Source organism: Pseudonaja textilis, chromosome 2 (assembly GCF_049901715.1).
Source record: "Pseudonaja textilis isolate UNSWEBS1 chromosome 2, rPseTex1.2, whole genome shotgun sequence".
Lineage (NCBI taxonomy): Eukaryota > Metazoa > Chordata > Lepidosauria > Squamata > Elapidae > Pseudonaja > Pseudonaja textilis.
The window spans coordinates 17,386,888-17,403,823 of NC_141991.1; the positions used below are offsets into that span (position 1 = coordinate 17,386,888).

General features: G+C 43.0%; 1 protein-coding gene across 3 annotated transcripts in view; it reads right to left on the reverse strand.

Moving 5' to 3' along the window:
* Positions 1–16,059, reverse strand: part of VARS1 (valyl-tRNA synthetase 1) — a 49,811-nt gene extending 33,752 nt beyond the window's left edge. The window contains exons 1-9 of one of the 3 annotated variants that reach the window (XM_087923351.1): positions 15,981–16,036; positions 14,303–14,371; positions 12,164–12,537; positions 9,807–9,950; positions 7,990–8,140; positions 7,191–7,339; positions 6,118–6,202; positions 3,532–3,632; positions 421–548 (exon numbers count right to left, since the gene is read on the reverse strand). In XM_087923351.1, coding sequence (XP_087779477.1) covers positions 421–548; positions 3,532–3,632; positions 6,118–6,202; positions 7,191–7,339; positions 7,990–8,140; positions 9,807–9,950; positions 12,164–12,517 — 1,112 coding nt within the window. In that variant the 5' untranslated portion in view covers positions 12,518–12,537; positions 14,303–14,371; positions 15,981–16,036. Of the gene's footprint in view, positions 1–420; positions 549–3,531; positions 3,633–6,117; positions 6,203–7,190; positions 7,340–7,989; positions 8,141–9,806; positions 9,951–12,163; positions 12,538–13,554; positions 13,605–14,302; positions 14,372–15,980 lie in introns of those variants that run through there. The other 2 variants (XM_026720436.2, XM_026720437.2) reach the window with 2 other exon arrangements.
* Between the last annotated feature and the right edge of the window lie 877 nt (positions 16,060–16,936).

Genomic DNA, 16,936 nt, shown 5'->3' on the forward strand with positions numbered 1-16,936 from the left:
AAAAATCTAGCACAGGGGTGTCAAACTCCACGTCTGCAGGCCAGATCCGGCCCACAGGGTGCTTAGATCTGGCCCAAGGGGCTGCCCGGGAAACAGTGAAGGACCAGCCCGAGGTGCCTCTGCCAGTGAAAATAGAGCTCAGGAGGGCGGCGTGCAGTCCATCCAAGCTCCATTTTCACTGGCAGAAGTTTGCAAGAGGCCACCCCAGCCAAAAACAAGAGATCAGGAGCCCATTTTTGCTGGCAGAACACTCGGGCCACCACAGGCACCTCCAACATGAGTGACATCAAGTTGGCTACACACCCCACTGTCAAACACAACCCTGGTTCAGCCCTCAATGAAATCGAGTTTGACGCCCCTTATCTAGCGGAAGATGGAAAAGGCCCAAGATAAACTCAGAGGGTGCCCAGAAGATCTCACCATCTTGTCAGAGAGTCCTGGATGGAATTGGTGAGCGCATGGCCGAGATGGAGCGATCCTGTAACATTGGGTGGAGGAATACACATCATAAAGATGCCTTTAGGGTTCGGCTCAGAGATGCTGCGGCGCTGGGAAACAAGGAAAATATTGTTTAGTGGGTGAGATTTACAGGGAGGAGAGTCTTGCAAGCAAAGAAATTTATCTGCCAAGGGGGAAGTTACCTCATGGGATCAAGGGTAGAAACACAGAAAACGGATAACCAGAAAAAGACCTAGCAGTCCTGTCAACCATCCTGTTGGCCTATTCAGAGAAAGAAACTCCTGGGATATTATTTTATCAAGAGTATAACTTTACTGATAGATCCATACAGGCACAGAAGAAACAAAGCCAGTGTCAGCCTTCAAGATCTTCTACTATTGCTTTGCATCTTTCGGCTGTCATAAGTAACGAGGGGAGGAGGGGGGTAAAGTCTGGGAAGCGAGCTGGAGGTGTTTACATTCTAGTGTTGTATAAAATGAGGAGGGGGAAGAGGACATTCTTGCTTAGGTTTCTATTTCTCGCTTAGCTTTCTTTCCTCTGCGCAACTGCAAACTTTTATCAAAGTATGCCAAGGTCAACGGAGAGAAGCCTCATCACCACCTGAGGATGTCCACCTGATCATATTCACAACTTGTGATTGGAAGACTCCTCTGAACTATTGGGGGTGGGAACATTTCCATCACTTTGTATATGTGGTTTACGCGCCTAATTCCTCAGATTCAGAATTCTATTGTTGTTACCACTTCATTTCCAGTAAAAGATATCTTTCCTCTAATTAAAAGAGTCTAAGTATTTCTTTCTTGGATTTTGAATGGAGCACTGCCTGACAGCCAGTTCTGAAATTTTCCCGTGAAAACTTAAATTGTATAGTTAAAATTCCACCCCACCCCCCACCCCGGGGCCAACCACTGCCCATTGTCCACCGATCCCGTGCAATCTCTTCGTTTTGGAAACAGTCTACTCAGCTCAGAAAGCTCTCATCATTCAACCTGGAGGTGTCAAAGTTCTCTTAGGCTACAGGTGGAGCTCATTAATTTCTCAATTCCCTCCCAGCCACTCATATCTTCCAATCACACCCTTCCCTCCTCCCTGTTGTCTGACTATGAGACACGTGCAAGGTTTTATTATCTGATGGGATAAGGAGGATCTTCTAGGCCAGGATTTACCAAACTGTGAGGAGAACCTCCCTTAAGAAAGTGAGACAAAATCCGCGGGAGATATGAAGTAGTTTCAGTTGTATGTTATTACTAGATGATCTACAAGGTCCTTTCCAACTCTGTAATCTGTATCTGTATCCTTAGCATCAGAGCATGTTAATAATAATATACGAAATACTAACGCTCTGATGGTCATTTTGAAAAAATCCTTTCTGAGTGAGCACCTAGAAGCCAAGAGGAACATACGTGCCAAATTTCAAGTTTGTAGGCTTTATGGTTCTGGAGATTTTGTGATGATGCCTGAGTGGTATTTCGCTTTCATATATATATAGATAATAACTCTGTCAGACACAAACCCAGAATAACAACAGGTGATTCTTCCAAACTGAGCCCCTTATTGTTTATCCACCTATAGTTTAGCAAAAACTTGCTAAACTAAAGACTCTGCTCATTGACTACACGTCAATAATGTTAAAGGTTCCCCTCGCACATACGTGCTAGTCATTTTGGCTCTAAGGGGCGGTGCTCATCACTGTCCGAAGACATCTCCATGTGGCTGGCATGACTAAATGCCGAAGTTGCACAGAATGCTGTTATCTTTGCACCAAAGGTGGTCCATATTTTTCTACTTGCATTTTTACATGCTTTCAAACTCCTAGGTTGGCAGAAGCTGGGACAAGTAACGGGAGCTCACTCTGTTATGTGGAGCTAGGGTTTCGAACCACCGAACTGCTGATCTTTCTGATCAACAAGCTCAGTGTCTTAGCCACTGAATGTTAGGTTGCAGCAAACGTAAGAACTGCTAAGTGGTGGAACAGAGTCTTAGTACAGCAGTGCTGGAATCCTCCACAAACGCTGGAAGTGCATACGTAAAGGCTGGATGACCACCTGTCAGGAATGGTTTAGGACAGTGGTGGCTAACCTTTTTGGGCTCCTGTGCCAAAAATTGTGCATGCGCTTGCATGCTCGTGCTCGTGTGCCAGCACCCAGAAGGCAATGCACGCCCTCTATGCATGCGCACACAATCCCCACCTCCCGCCACCCCCTTACCTGCACTGCGCCTCCCAGCGGATTTTCGGCCGGTTTGAGGCCTTTTTCGGCCTCCCAGAGGCTTGAGGAAGGCTTCTGCAGGCTTTGCAGGCCGAAACTAGCCCCGTTTCATCATTTCCGGTATTTTCGGAAAGACAGGAAGTGATGAAACAGGGCTAGTTTTCGGCCTGCAAAGCCTTCAGAAGCCTTCCTCAAGCCTTTGGGAGGCCGAAAAAGGCCTCAAATCGGCCTCAAATCAGCTGTGAGGCGCACATATGCACAGTGAGGTAAGTTTGCCTGCAGCTCGCGTGCCGGCACAAATGGCTCTATGTGCCACCTGTGGCACGTGTGCCATAGGTTCGCCATCACGGGTTTAGGAGATTCCTATAATGATCAGGATTTCGGATTAGATGGCCTCAAAAGTACCCTCCAGCTCATATATTTTGTGATGCTCAGAAACAGATAGATATTTGAAAGATCCCCATTTAGGCAATTTCTGTCGGGTGCAAAGAATCAGGACCATACATTAAGTTGCAATTCAAAGGAGTTATCACCCATACATAATCTGGTCAATTAAAGTTCAATGCTAATTTGACATCAGCTAAGAATTCAAGAGGGGTTGGGCTTTAGACCCTTTGTGGGAACATAAGGACTGTAGGCTAATGACTTCTTTAACTCCGCCCCCAGCTGCCTGCTCTTCTCCTACATTTTCAATTGAAGTTGAACATAAGAACACGGCCTACATGCAAAGCATTATGTTCCGGCTGGTGCTCAGGGGGAAGCTGTAATGAAGCTTAGCTCATCTCTGTAATAAAGATCCAAGCCATCTGAGGAAAGTAATTCATGAAGAGATCTCAGTTTACAGCAATTCCTTGCCCATACTTACGCCATACTCTGGTTTAAAGAAACCTTGGCTCTCCCACCATGCGTACCAAGCTGCTTCCACATACTGTGGGCTGTAAGAGTCAGGCATTGGACCCGTCACATCTAGAAAGCAAAGAAAGGTTCTGAGTTCAAGACAGGTAGTGTGCATGCTCCCACCATTCACTGTGAGCCACCATGAAGTACAATCCAAAGCATCTGGAGAATATCAGGGTCAGTAGAAGAGAAAGGAAAAGGATCTTATGCAGAAGACAGCAAAAGTCTTAGCCTCAGGCCTGGAGAATGGCTGTCATCTACTACAAGCCTCACCACCCTTTTGGTTCAATAACCACGGTTGTAAAGCATTCTGAATCTGAAATGTTTCATTTAGTGACCATTCGAAATTACAATGGCACTGATAAAAAGTGACTTGTGACCGTTTTTCATGCTTACCACTGTTGCACCATTTTCGTGGACATGGGATCGAAATTCAGATGCTTGGCAACTGGCTCGTACTTATGACGATTGCAGTGACTCTCTGACAAGCAAATTCAATGGGGAAGCCAGATTCACTTAACAACCATGTTACCAACTTAACAACTGCAGTGATTCACTTAACAACGGTGGCAAGAAAGGTCGTGAAATGGGAGGAAACTCTTCCCTTCACAACTCTCTTGCTTAGCAATAGAAATTTTGGAATCAACTGTGGGTCATAAGTCGAAAACTATCTATATCCTGCCCTTCTATGAAGTGTTTTGACCATTCTGGAAATAGTCCGACCTTCAAATGTCCCTGATTTGAACTGAAATAAATTATTTCAAACTTATGTTTTTTATTTTCGAACATTACCAAAACAATTGGAAAAAAACAGTGCAATACAGGATGGACCAGCTATTCCAAGCACAAAGCAGGGCATTTAAATGAGTTCACCGAAGCCTGGAGCTCCAAAAGCAATTCCATCAATAGACCCATTGACCTACAAACTCCTCAGAATCCAGATCAACCACACAGCCAACCAGAGACAGGACCGACCCTCAGCCAACCCACCAAACCCTCCCACACACACACTAGCGCCGTGATGGTGAACCTAAGGCATGTGTGCCACAGGTGGCATACAGAGCCATTTGTGCCGGCACGTGAGCAGCAGGCAAACTTAACTCACTGCGCATGCACACGCCTCACAGCTGCTTTTTGGCTGGATTGAGGCCTTTTTCGGCCTCCCAGAGGCTTGAAAAAAGCCTTTGAGGGCTCTGCAGGACAAATAATAGGCCCATTTCATCACTTCCTTTAAGTGACAAAAGGGGCCTATTATTTGGCCTGCAGAGAATTTTCTAGCCTCTGGGAGGCCGAAAAAGCCCTCAAACAGGCTGAAAATCAGCTGTGAGGCGCAGTGCAGGTAAAGGGGCAGCAGGGAGGGGGATTGCACACGCATGCACAGGGGGCATAGGGGGTGCATTGCCTTCTGGGTGCTGGCACGCGAGCATGTGCACAGCAGCGCACGCACGATTTTTGGCGCAAGAGCCCAAAAAGGTTAGCCACCACTGCACTAGCAGTTCACATCCCAATGGCCCTGACCTGAGGTAATCTCCCCATCACAAGACCCACTGATGACTCATACCTGACCCATCGCAAGACCATTACTTGATACACCCATACCTGAAGCCCTTATAAACAGAACACTGACATTTCCTACATTCCGTTTAAGATGTTACCTAGCCTGGTAATGAAATGTTTGGTTCTGCAACCCAACAGGACAGACACAGACTTCAGAGGGTAATTAGGACTGCAGAAAAAAACAATTACTACCAAGCTCCCTTCCATCGAAGACCTGTATCCTGCACGAATCAAAAAGAAGGGTTGTGAAAACATTTACAGACCCCTCACATCCCGGACATAAACTGTTTCAACTCCTTCCCTCAAAATGACGTTATAGAGCACCACACACCAGAACAACCAGACACAAGAACAGTTTTTTCCCTGAACGCCATCACTCTGCTAAACAAATAATTCCCTCAACACTGTCCAACTATTTACAAAGTCTGCACTACTATTACTATTAATCTTCTCATCACTCCTTATCAACCCATCCCCTCCCACTTGTGACTGTATGACTGTAACTTTGTCGCTTGTATCCTTACGATTTATATTGACTGTTTCCTAGTATGATTTGATCGCTTATGGTACCCTATAACTATATTCTATATACTATATACCCTATGACTTTATATATACTATATACCTTATGACTTTATAATCCTATGACTATTATTAAGTGTTGTACCTTATGATTCTTGACTCTCGATGAATGTATCTTTTCTTGTTATATACACTGAGAGCATAGCACCAAGACAAATTCCTTGTGTGTCCAATCATACCTGGCCAATAAAGAATTCTATTCTATGTTTGGAAACGAACCCACAAGCTCAGAGAATGAACCTTCACCCTCATCCCACACCCGAGCTACAGATCTTTGCCATTATTGCCACTATTTAAACTTTGTCCACCTCTACAGCAGTCTCCCTGCCCTCGAAGTGTTTCTACAGAAGATTGGTTCAGAGACATTCCCCAAAGAGTGAAGGGTAAACTCCCCAATTTATCTGCAATAGCTTACCTTTTTTCTCTCCTGGCTTGGTGGGGATATCATAGGTGATGATCTCAAGATCTTTCTTTTCTTTCTTCTCAGCTTTTGGCTTCTTCTACAAAGAATCAGGGTGTTATATCTGATTAAAGCACAACAGTCCGATAACAAAATGACATGGAGACAAAAGAAAATTGGGTTCAGAAAAAAAAAACAAGAAGAGATGGAAAAAAGCATCAGTTAAGCTACAATTTCTCTAACAGAATTCAATCCATGCAAATTTATTGCAAAACAAATACCCAGACAGAGAAACTGGCAGGCAGCATGGAAAGATTAAAAAATATTCTGATTTTTTTTTTTCTCCCAGGCACATTACCCTAAGAAAATTATTTATCTGATACAATATGCACTTTCTTTTCTTAAAAATCATTTGGGGGAAAAATATTCTTCAAATTTTCCATGTTATTATTCAGCTGCAGTATTTCTCTAAGGCTGGGAAATAGAATCTGCAACCTCTAAAATCTTGCTAAAATGACTGAAACACATAAATATTAAATACAGGTAACGCTTTGACTTATTAAATACAGGTAGTCCTTGGCTTATGACCACAATTGAACCCAGAATTTCTGTTGCTAAGTGAGACATTTGTTAAGTGAGTTTTGCCTCATTTTACTAACTTTCTTCCCACAGTTGTTAAGTGAAATCACTGCAGTTGTTAAGTTAGCAACAACATTGTGGTCATAAATCCAGGACTATCTGTATTGTCCCAATCCTTGGGGGAAAAAAACAATTCCTTCGTCTCTGCTGCAGAAAGTCAAAAAACACTTCATCTAACTTCCTTCCCATATAATAATACACAGCCCTGCTGGCTGAGGAATTCTGGGAGTTGAAGTCTACACAACTTCAAGCTGCCAAGGTCCAGAAATGCTAATTTAGCAAGTGGAGCAGAATCTCTCCCCAGCATGGCAGCCTTGCTGGGAAGGCAATGTATTTCAAGCTCAAAAGTGCATGCTACACACACACACACACACAGCTAAAGTGTTTGAGCCTGACATTTCTATGAGATGAAGGCCTATTTAATTCTGTTCTCCTTTTACCACGCCTACCTCTCCCTGTTGCTGCAGATTCTTCTCCTTCTTCTGAAGAAACTTCTCCATTTTTTCTTTCTTTTTGGCCTCCTTCTTTAGTTGTGACGCGCTTTTGGGAGGGGGCTCTTCTATCTCCTTCTTCTCCAGCGACTCGGCTTCAGAGGTAACTGGTGTATTTGCAGGGCAGGAGGAGGAGGAGGAAAAATACAAATGTATGAACTCAACCGCTTCCCGCTATTGAGTCACTCTAAGGCAGGCATGTCCAAAGTCTGGCCTGGGGACCATTTGCGGCCTGTTTTCAAATTTCGAGGCCCGCAGCCTCTTCTCCCCGCTGGCTCAACCTATCATTCATCCCTGCCGGCCGGCATTTTCCCCATTTAATGTTAATGGTTCAAAGAATGTCAGGCTGAATGGTCGGCCCTCCTTGCAAACAGTATGAACACCTCTGCTCTAAAGCAAAAGTCCACTGTGACCTACAAACCTGGTTGTCTTCAGCAAGGTGCCGTTATATAGGGTTTCCTGCTTGGGCAGGGGGTTGGACTAGAAGACCTCCAAGGTCCCTTCCAACTCTCTCATAAAGTTATTCCTCGCACTGTATGAAGACAGTGGGAGTTGAGTCCATGTATCCTCCATGCTTGGGTACAATGATTTGCAAAATACCAACCGTTCTCATTCAGCATCCACAATTGCAACTCGGCAACTCGGCCGTTAGATGAAATGGTTGCTAAATGAACTCGCTTCACTTAAGCTGGAGCCTGACTGTGACTCTGCCAACTAACGAGGATTTGAAAAGAGACCATCCACCGGCACGGCTTACCTTTAAAGTCCATTTCTAGAACACCTCCTCCTGAGGCCTGTTCATGCAACCTCACTGGGCCCAAAACAGCCTGGAATTCTGGTTGGTTGATACACGTCAGGAACCATCGAGTAAGGTTGATAAAATAAGTGCGAAGGGTTTGGTTCAAGACCTAGAAGAGAAGTTAAATATTCATGCTATTTTATTTATTCCATTTATTAGCTGCTGTAATTATTCAAGGGACTCTAGGTAATAAACGCCCAGTTGCTTAATGTCTGTTCAAAAGCTGGAGAGGATGTGGATTTTACAGATTTGGAGTTAACAGAATCTGGGAGTGATGAACTGGATTTTCTCAAGGAGATTGACAGTGATTGGGGAATGGACTTAGTACATCTAACTGGAAAACAATTTGGGCAGGACTTTTTTGGGGAAAACGCATCGACAAAAGAGGTTTATTGATTTTGGGGAATAAGACAAAATTGTTGGCAAAGTTTTCAACCAAAAACTTAAGAGAAAAGTTTTTATTATTAAGAATCAAATGAGCTTATTCAATCTTGGTAGGAACAGAGATAATAATTGTAAGTGATTTAAGGTAGATAAAAAGCCGTTGTAGACTTTTCTATGGGTTAAATACTGTACAATAATAGATTTTTAACAGCGAGCTTTAAAGCTTAATTTTGCTGTTAGTTCGCCTGTTAAATATTTTGCCCTTATATACAGTAGATAGATGACAGGTCAAATTGGTTACAAATAGAAGCACAGGTTTATAAATTTAGGTTTGCTTCGCAAATTGTGGGGGACGACTAATATTGTTTCAATATTTGCAATAGTGGTGAATATTTGTAGCTTGGGGAGAGGATGAGGGTGAAAGTTCGTTCTCTGAGCTTGTGCATTGGTTTCTGAACGTTTCCTTACCTAGCCTGGTAACCAAACATTCATAAACCAACCCACAAGCTTGGAGAATGAAGCTTCACCCTCATTGTTCCAATATATCAGTATTCAACTAAGAGCGATAATATTTGTAATATATTATGTAGGAAACATGGTGGTGCAGTGGTTAAAATGCAGTATTGCAGACAGACTCTGCTCACTGCCAGGAGTTTGATCCTGACCAGCTCAAGGTTGACTCGGCCTTCCACCCTTCTGAGGTCAGTAAAATGAGGACCCGGATTGTTGAGGGCAATATGCTGACTCTGTAAACCCCTTGGAGAGTGCTGTGAAGCATTATGAAGTGATATATAAGCTATTGCTATATGTATATGTGGTTTTGTCCTTTGTCTTCTTCAATACACTTTTTTTTTCTTTTCTAATGTTTTGTCTTCAAAGCATTCAGCCTTCATCCTGCAGTGGATAGACAAACACTAGAATGATGAATTGTTTTTGCCTATCTTTGTTTTGTTTTTGTAAAACTTCATTTTCCTTTAAGTTTGTATTTTACTTCCCCAATAAAATAAAAATTTATTCGCAAAAGAAGAAAGAATGAGACGATTGAGAAGTAGTAGTCTAAAAAAACCCCACAAATGAATAAATTAGGTGAGAACCTGAAAAAGAGAAATGTAAGAAAGAAAGAAAGAAAAAAGCAATGTATAAAGTGAGCTGGAATCAAGAGCTGATGGCCAAGGACAGAAAGATATGGCGTTGGCATAAATTAAGTTTTGTTAAAAGGCGGAAAGATGAAAAAGTTGCCCACTGTTGTGTAAATGACCTTACTACAGATGTTGATTTTTCTTTCCTTCGTGGAAAAAAGAGGTCAATTTACATAAGGGTACAAAAAGTCCTGCCAAATTATTAAAAGAACAAAAAGGAAAGAAAGAAAAGAACGACGCAGGAAAACTCACATATTTATACGGCAACAAAAGACAACAAGCAGTGGTCACATCAGCCAGCGTCATGGATTCCCCCACCAGGTATGTCCGAACCTTCAGGTGACTGTCCAGCACCCCAAGCAGATGCTGCAGCTCTGCTACAGCACGATCCAGCCCCTGAGTAGGAGAGAAAGGTGTGATCTGCAAGCAGCTCCTAAGTGATTCCCCAAAAGGATTTAAAATACATTTTTCTTCCAATTTTTTTTATCTATCTATCTATCTATCTATCTATCTATCTTTGGTTATTCGGGTTTTCTCCCGCGTAAAATTGGAAGTATCTAGGCAACGTTTTGATGAAGTCTCATTCATGATCTTCAGGCTTGTGTCTTCGGCTCTAAAGCACAGAGCCGAAGACACAAGCCTGAAGATGATGAATGAGACTTCATCGAAACGCTGCCTAGATACTTCCAATTTTACGCGGAGAAACCCGAATAACCAAAGATCCACATACAAATACCCGTGAGAACCTCGGAAAACAAATATATATCAATTTATGACCACAATGGAGCTAAAATTTCTACTGCTGAGCAAGACAGTTGTTAAGTGAGCGTTTCCCCATTTTATGACCTTTCTTGCCACATTTGTTAAAGTGAATCACTGCAGTTGTTCAGTTAATAACATGGTTGCTAACAAGAGAATGTGGTTTCCCCATTTACTTTGCTTGTCAGAAGGTCGCAAAAGGGAATCACATGGCCCCTGCGACACTCCAACTGTCATAAATATGAGGCAGTTGTCAAACATCTGAATTTTGTTCTGAAAGAGAATGACAAAAATATGGTTCCAACCAGAGAAGGTATTCAGCAGGTCCTGACCAGTTCTGGAGAACCAGTAGGGGAAATTATGAGTAGTTCAGAGAACCAGCAAACACCACCTCTGACTGGAGATTTTACAGTCTCCTTCCCCTGCCACGCCCACCAAGCCACGCCCACTGAACCGGTAGTAAAAAAGTTTGAATCCCACCACTGGTTCCAACTATTTAGGGTCTTTGAACTGATTAATGTACCCCTTATCATGAATGACTACAAACGAATCATAAAATTTATGGATATATGTATGCGTGGGAATATGTATTTTGTATGCTGTTATTTATTTCTTTTTTTTCAGATATCTTCCCTTATTTTATCATTGTGTATATTTTTCTTCTTTTTTGTATTTAAAGAAAAGAACATTAGAAACAGGATGGCCATTTTAGGATATCCAAGGGCGCCAGGTTGAAGAAAACCGGCTCACTCTATCCAGTCTGTTGTAGAGATTATAGAATAAACATGTTAGTTTATGGCAGCCAGAAATCAGAAAGAGTCTGGGAACATTTTTCTGGGTATTCCTTGACTTACAATCACATATTTAATGACCCCTCAAAGTTAGAACATCCCTTTAAAAAGTGACTTATGACTGGATTTCACACTTATGACAGTATTTAAGATGGCTGCAGTGTCCCAGGGTCACAGAAAATGTTGCGACTTTCTGACAAGCTTATAGGGAAGTTTACACATTTGCTTAACCGCCGCATTCCTAATTTAACAACTGCAGTGATTCACTTAACTGAAGCAAGAAAGGTGGTAAGATGGTGCAACGTTCTCTTAACAATTGTCTTGTTCAGCAATGGAAATTTGGAGGTCAACTTTGGTTGTTAAGTCGAGGACTGCTTGTAACACATTGTTGTGGTTCACCGGCAGCCTGTGCAGACGGCAGCGGAATCGGACAGTGGAGAATGGGGACCAGTCCAGGAGTCTGGGGAGGACTCGGATGAGGGTCCTGTGTCCGGTGCAGAGATGGGGCCAGGGCCATCTGGGAGTTGGGTGCCAGAGTCTGGCAGCAGCAAGGCAGAGGAACAAGGGGAGCCTGTTCCCTGCATGTGTGTGCGCAGAGCTGCCAGAAGGCAAGAACAGCTGAGACAAAAAGGGTGACTCAGGAGTAAGGCTGATTACCCCTCCCAGAAGATATAAAGGAGGAGCAAAGGGACAGGAACCTTTGCAGGAAGCAACGTTGTTCACTGTTTGGATTAAACCTTGAAGCTCTGTGTGGAATTTGTACTTCGGTTGGTTTTTTGTAGTTAATTTGGCACTTTAGTTGTTGGCAGCAATTCAAAGGAGAAAAAGGTGAGTGTTTATCTCAAGGAATTGTTTGGGACTCATTACGGGCTGGGAATGAACATAGCATTGAAATAAAACAAGAATTGTTTTAAAGAAGCGTGTGCTTAATTACAGTCTCAGAAAGCCTTGGTCAGAACACACATTTCCTTCAAAAGCACAAGCTTTTTACGCTACCAGATACTTTCTGATTTGGGCCTCTACCAACCCCAGCACAGCCACCACACCTCAACACCTCACCTGTTTATTCTGCTTGGAAATCTTCAGCGCAGAGAAAGCGACAGAACAGGCGGCGGGAGCTATTTCCATGTCAGCGTAGCTGATCCATTGCCTCACCAAAGCTCTTGTTTCGGGATTGTGCCCTCTCATAACATCTGGAGACAGCAGGTAAGACACAGCTGTCGGACCAGATACATAGACACCCGTTCTGGTTTCCAGAGCTGGGAGTTTGGGCAGAGAGAAAAAACGATTCTTGAACTCGGCATTGGGAGGCAGTTCAACCACCGTGAGCTGCTGTTGGCCATAACGGGCTGCGACCAACACACGGGTGTTCTGGAAATTATCCGGATGCGGGCAGATGTAGAGGGTAGGCATGATAGGAAGACAAGAGAGACCTGGGAATCAAGAAGAAGGAAGGAAGGTGAAGACAAACAGCCTGCTAACACGATGCATCTCTACAACAATAGTTCCGTAATAAACTTTGAAGAGTTGGGAAAAAGAAATGGCATTTCTAGTTGCCTTGAGGCGAGATGGACGGTAAAGGGAGGGAGGAAGGGAGGGAGCTCAACCCTCCTGCAATATGAAGTGGTCTGGAGTGTAATGGCCTACAACTATATTTCTCAACCTTGGCAACTTTAAGAGATGCAGACTTCAATTCCCAGAATTCCCCAGCCAGCCTCTTAGAGTTGCCAAAGTAAATATTAAGAGTTAAAAATCCATATAGCTTAAAGTTACCAAGGTTGAGAAACACCTATCTATAAAGATCTCTCTCTCTTCCTCCCTCCCTCCCTCTCCCTCTCCCCCCCCTCTCTTTCTCTGCTTTAGTTGCTAGATGCTTCTAATCAAAGGATAAGAAAGTCGGACAATTTAAGCTCAAAGCTGCTCATTCATACACACAACAGGTTCTGCCAGTAACACTAAACTATGGCATAGAACTCAAGCTGAATTAATGAGATTCCTTTGAAGCAAAGAGGCCCCGCTTTCCCTCCAAAAGTCGCCCTGAAATATTTAAAAACCCAGAATGAGAACACTTATTAAATACAAAGGTAAAAACTACATTATCTGCACTTCATGTAAGGTAGTCCTCAACTTACAACCACAATGGGTACCAGAATTTATGTGACAAAGCAGGGCGGTCACTAAGTGGAGTCGAGCCTGATTTTACGACCTTTCTTGCCACAAACAAATCCATCATATATATCATTTCCACCTCTCACAGAACTCTCTGATCTGTTACTCCTATCTATATTATGCATTAATAGCTTAGCAACAACCTGGCCACTTCAAAAAGAAAAGAATCCATTTTCTTTCGGCTTGCAATCGTTTCCTTTCCCAAATATCTGAGAATTATTTTGCTCAACAGAAGAAATGTTTCTATAAGATAATAAATCAAACGCTACATTCAAACTAACCTGTTAACAACAGCCGTCTAACCACAGGACTCACTTGCTGTAAAATGGAGCAATGACAGCTAAAGAATTTCCTAATTTTAGAATGTGATTTTGAGCCTTGATAGTTCTATCAATTCATTTACATGATGCAATCCACTGCAAACTTTCAATGTTTCGTCAGCGCTTTTTTTCTGGATGGGTACAGCTCTCAATGACCCAGGTCAGGTCAGATTATTTCTGATTTATTTCCTTCCATACAGACCCACCATACATTCAAAGCCACATACAATTTATCTGGCTTTAATGAATGTAAAACTCCCTCACAACTTCTGGTCAGTTATTCATTGAATTCACATCTTTTTTTTTTTTTAATAGAAGCTCAAGATTACAGGTCTCACCCAAGGTGTCTGAAGGCAGGACAAGAAGCAATGGATGGAAACTAACCAAGGTGAGAAGCAACCTAGAACTAGGGAGAAATTTCCTGACAGCGAAAACAATAAACCAGTGGAAGGGCTTGAAGTTGTGGGTGCTCCATCACTAGAGGCTTTTAAGAAGAGACTGGACAGCCACTTGTCTGGAATGATATAGGGCAGTGGCTGCCAACCGGTGGGCCGTGAGAAAATTTTGGTGGGCCACAGAGAAATCTCACTCCAAGAGCACTCCCCCCACAAAGCAATTAATCCAGGCTGCGCAGAAACACAAGTGCTGCGCCACCACATGGCCCGCGGAAACCCCACCCACCCACTCACTCCTCACCCGGTAAACTTACCTGCTAGATTGCTATTTTTCCTTTTTTTCTGACCATCATCTGTTCTCTGTGCCAGGAGATTTAGATTAGCTAGGAAGCAGAAAATGATTGGATTTCTTGCTTTCCAGCTAGTCTTTAGATCTTCGGCTCTGCTTTTAAGTACAGCCGAACCTCCCTTAGGACTGAAGGTGTGCTTGCAAGCAAATTCAGTGCAGACTCACGGCAGGAAAATTTGAGAGACTGAGCTAGCCGATGGCAGACAGATAGATCACTGAATGAATCTGTGATTCTGTGAGCAACTCGATCGGCCTGCTTGCTTTGCCTGATTTGGGGTAAAAGTTGCTTTTTTTAATAAAAAAATTCAATATTTATATAAATATTTATAACATTTACATACAAGCCATGCCCAGCTAATCACATGACCACCAAGCCACACCCACAAATTAGGCCACACCCACAGAACCAGTTTGTGGTCCCTGGGATCTAAAATTATGAGTTTGGTGGTCCCTGAGGTCCAAAAGGGTCTCCTACTTGAGCAGGGGTTGACTATAGGACCTTCAAGTCCCTTCCAACTTTGTTATTCATCCTTTTTTCCCCCTTTTTGAAGCATCAACCCTTGTGGTGTAGGGTTGGGCTGAGAGAGAAAGATGGCTCATAGGACAGCTAGTATAACGGGTTATGCAATGCTTAGCAAACTTTGTGACTTCTTTTAAAGGACTGTACCACAATACCTGCTATTATTACATCAGATTAGCAACAATAACATTTTGAGAGTCTAATAATCACCCTAATGTGGAAATGCCTTACTTTCCTATAAAGAAGCCCAATAGCGTATATCAATGTTTTTCAGACTTGATATCTTTAAGATGTGTGGACAGCAAGCTAGCTGGGGAATTCTGGGAGTTGTATCTTAAAATTGCCAAATTTGAAAAAAAAGTATTGGTGTAAATAAAACAGGTATATATACACAAGGGCATTAAATCCTGGGCAACACACAGCTAGTCCTCTTCAAAGTTGTCTTTAGGTGAGATGGGGCATTTAACTTTACTAAAGAAATAAATTCACTTCCTTGTAAGAACACATACACACACACACAAATCCAACTGATACCCAGGAGTTCTGTCCTGGGGGAAACCACAGAACTTGTGAACCAACCTATAAGAATCCTGCAAGTTTTGGGGGTGCAATTAAGGATGGGATACCCCAAACCTAAGATTGGAGGGGGGATCTTCAACAAGCAGCAGATCAAATATTGGCAGAGTTTAAATTCTTTAAGGATTTATTTAAATTCTTTAAGAACAGAAGTTCTGTCCTGGGGGAAACCACAGAACTTGTGAGCCAACTTTTAAGAATCCTGCAAGTTTTGGGGGGTGCAATTAAGGGCGGGGAATGGGATGCCCCAAATCTAAGATTGCGGGGGAGGGATCTTCAACAAGCAGATCAAATATTGGCATAGTTTAAATTCTTTAAGCTGAACCCTAACGAGATGATGTTCGGAGATGCTCCTGCTGCTCCCACCCTACCAATAAACCATCTAGCTGCACCCCAGTTTGAAGATCGCTGCTTTTTTTAGGGGACAGGAAAAGCGACACCCCATAAGCACAAAAGCTTTCTGAAAAAGGAAAGGATTAAAGGGGTTTGGGAGCCGATCGGGGACTCCAGTACCCCGGGAAAAGAGGAGGAGAATTTCCCCACCTACCTGCCACTCCAGCCGGCTGCAGCCACCGCCTCTGCCGAGGCTGCTTCTCCCCACGTGCTACTTTCACATTCGCGAAGGACCCCTCCGACAGGCGTCCGAGGCAGAGCCCGGTGCGAATTGACAAATCCGCAGGAAATAGCCTAGTTGACAGATTCAGATTAGGAGAGATGGAAAGGGACCTTGTAGGTCATCTAGTCCAACCCCCCGCCCAAGGAGACCCTACTACAGCATTGCTGGCAGATGGCAGTCGTCTCTTCTTGAAAGCTTCCAATGATGAAACTACCACAATTTCCACGGGTTGATTGTTCTCATTGTCAAAAAACTTCTTATTTCCAGGTTGACTCGCTTCTGGTTCAGTTTCCATCCATTGTTCCTTGACTGGCCTTCAGGTTAAGTATATTATGCCCGAACCAAGTAATCAAATGTTCTCTAATTCGTTAAAGATAATGTTGGAAAGTCTGTCTTCTCCAAATATCTGCTAGCCTATGTGATTTTTTTTTAAAGGAGGCTATTGGTAAATAAGATTTAAAAGGTGAAAAGATTTGTAAGAGCAATAAGATTCCAAGAGTCAGGTCATGATGAAGTACTAAAGGTATTAATTTTAAAAATTGCTGATTTTGGGGGGGAATGCTGTGCGTGAATGCAGTGACAGGATCATAACCAGAGTTTGTTATTCTGTTTCCAACTATGTGACAGATACCTACAAAAGATGACAAAAAGGGGAGGGTGTTTGGAAGGGTAAAGTTTTTCCAAAGCAAATTTAATTTATGCAGGAAATCTGGGACTTCTATGAATGAAGAGATACAACCTAGGAACAAGAAGAAATTTTCTGACAGAGCAATCAACCAATGGGACAGCTTTGCCTTTGGAAGTTGTGGGAGCTTCATCACTGGAGACTTTCAAGAATAGACTGGACCATCTGTCAGAAATGGTATAGGTTCTCCTGCTTGGGCAGA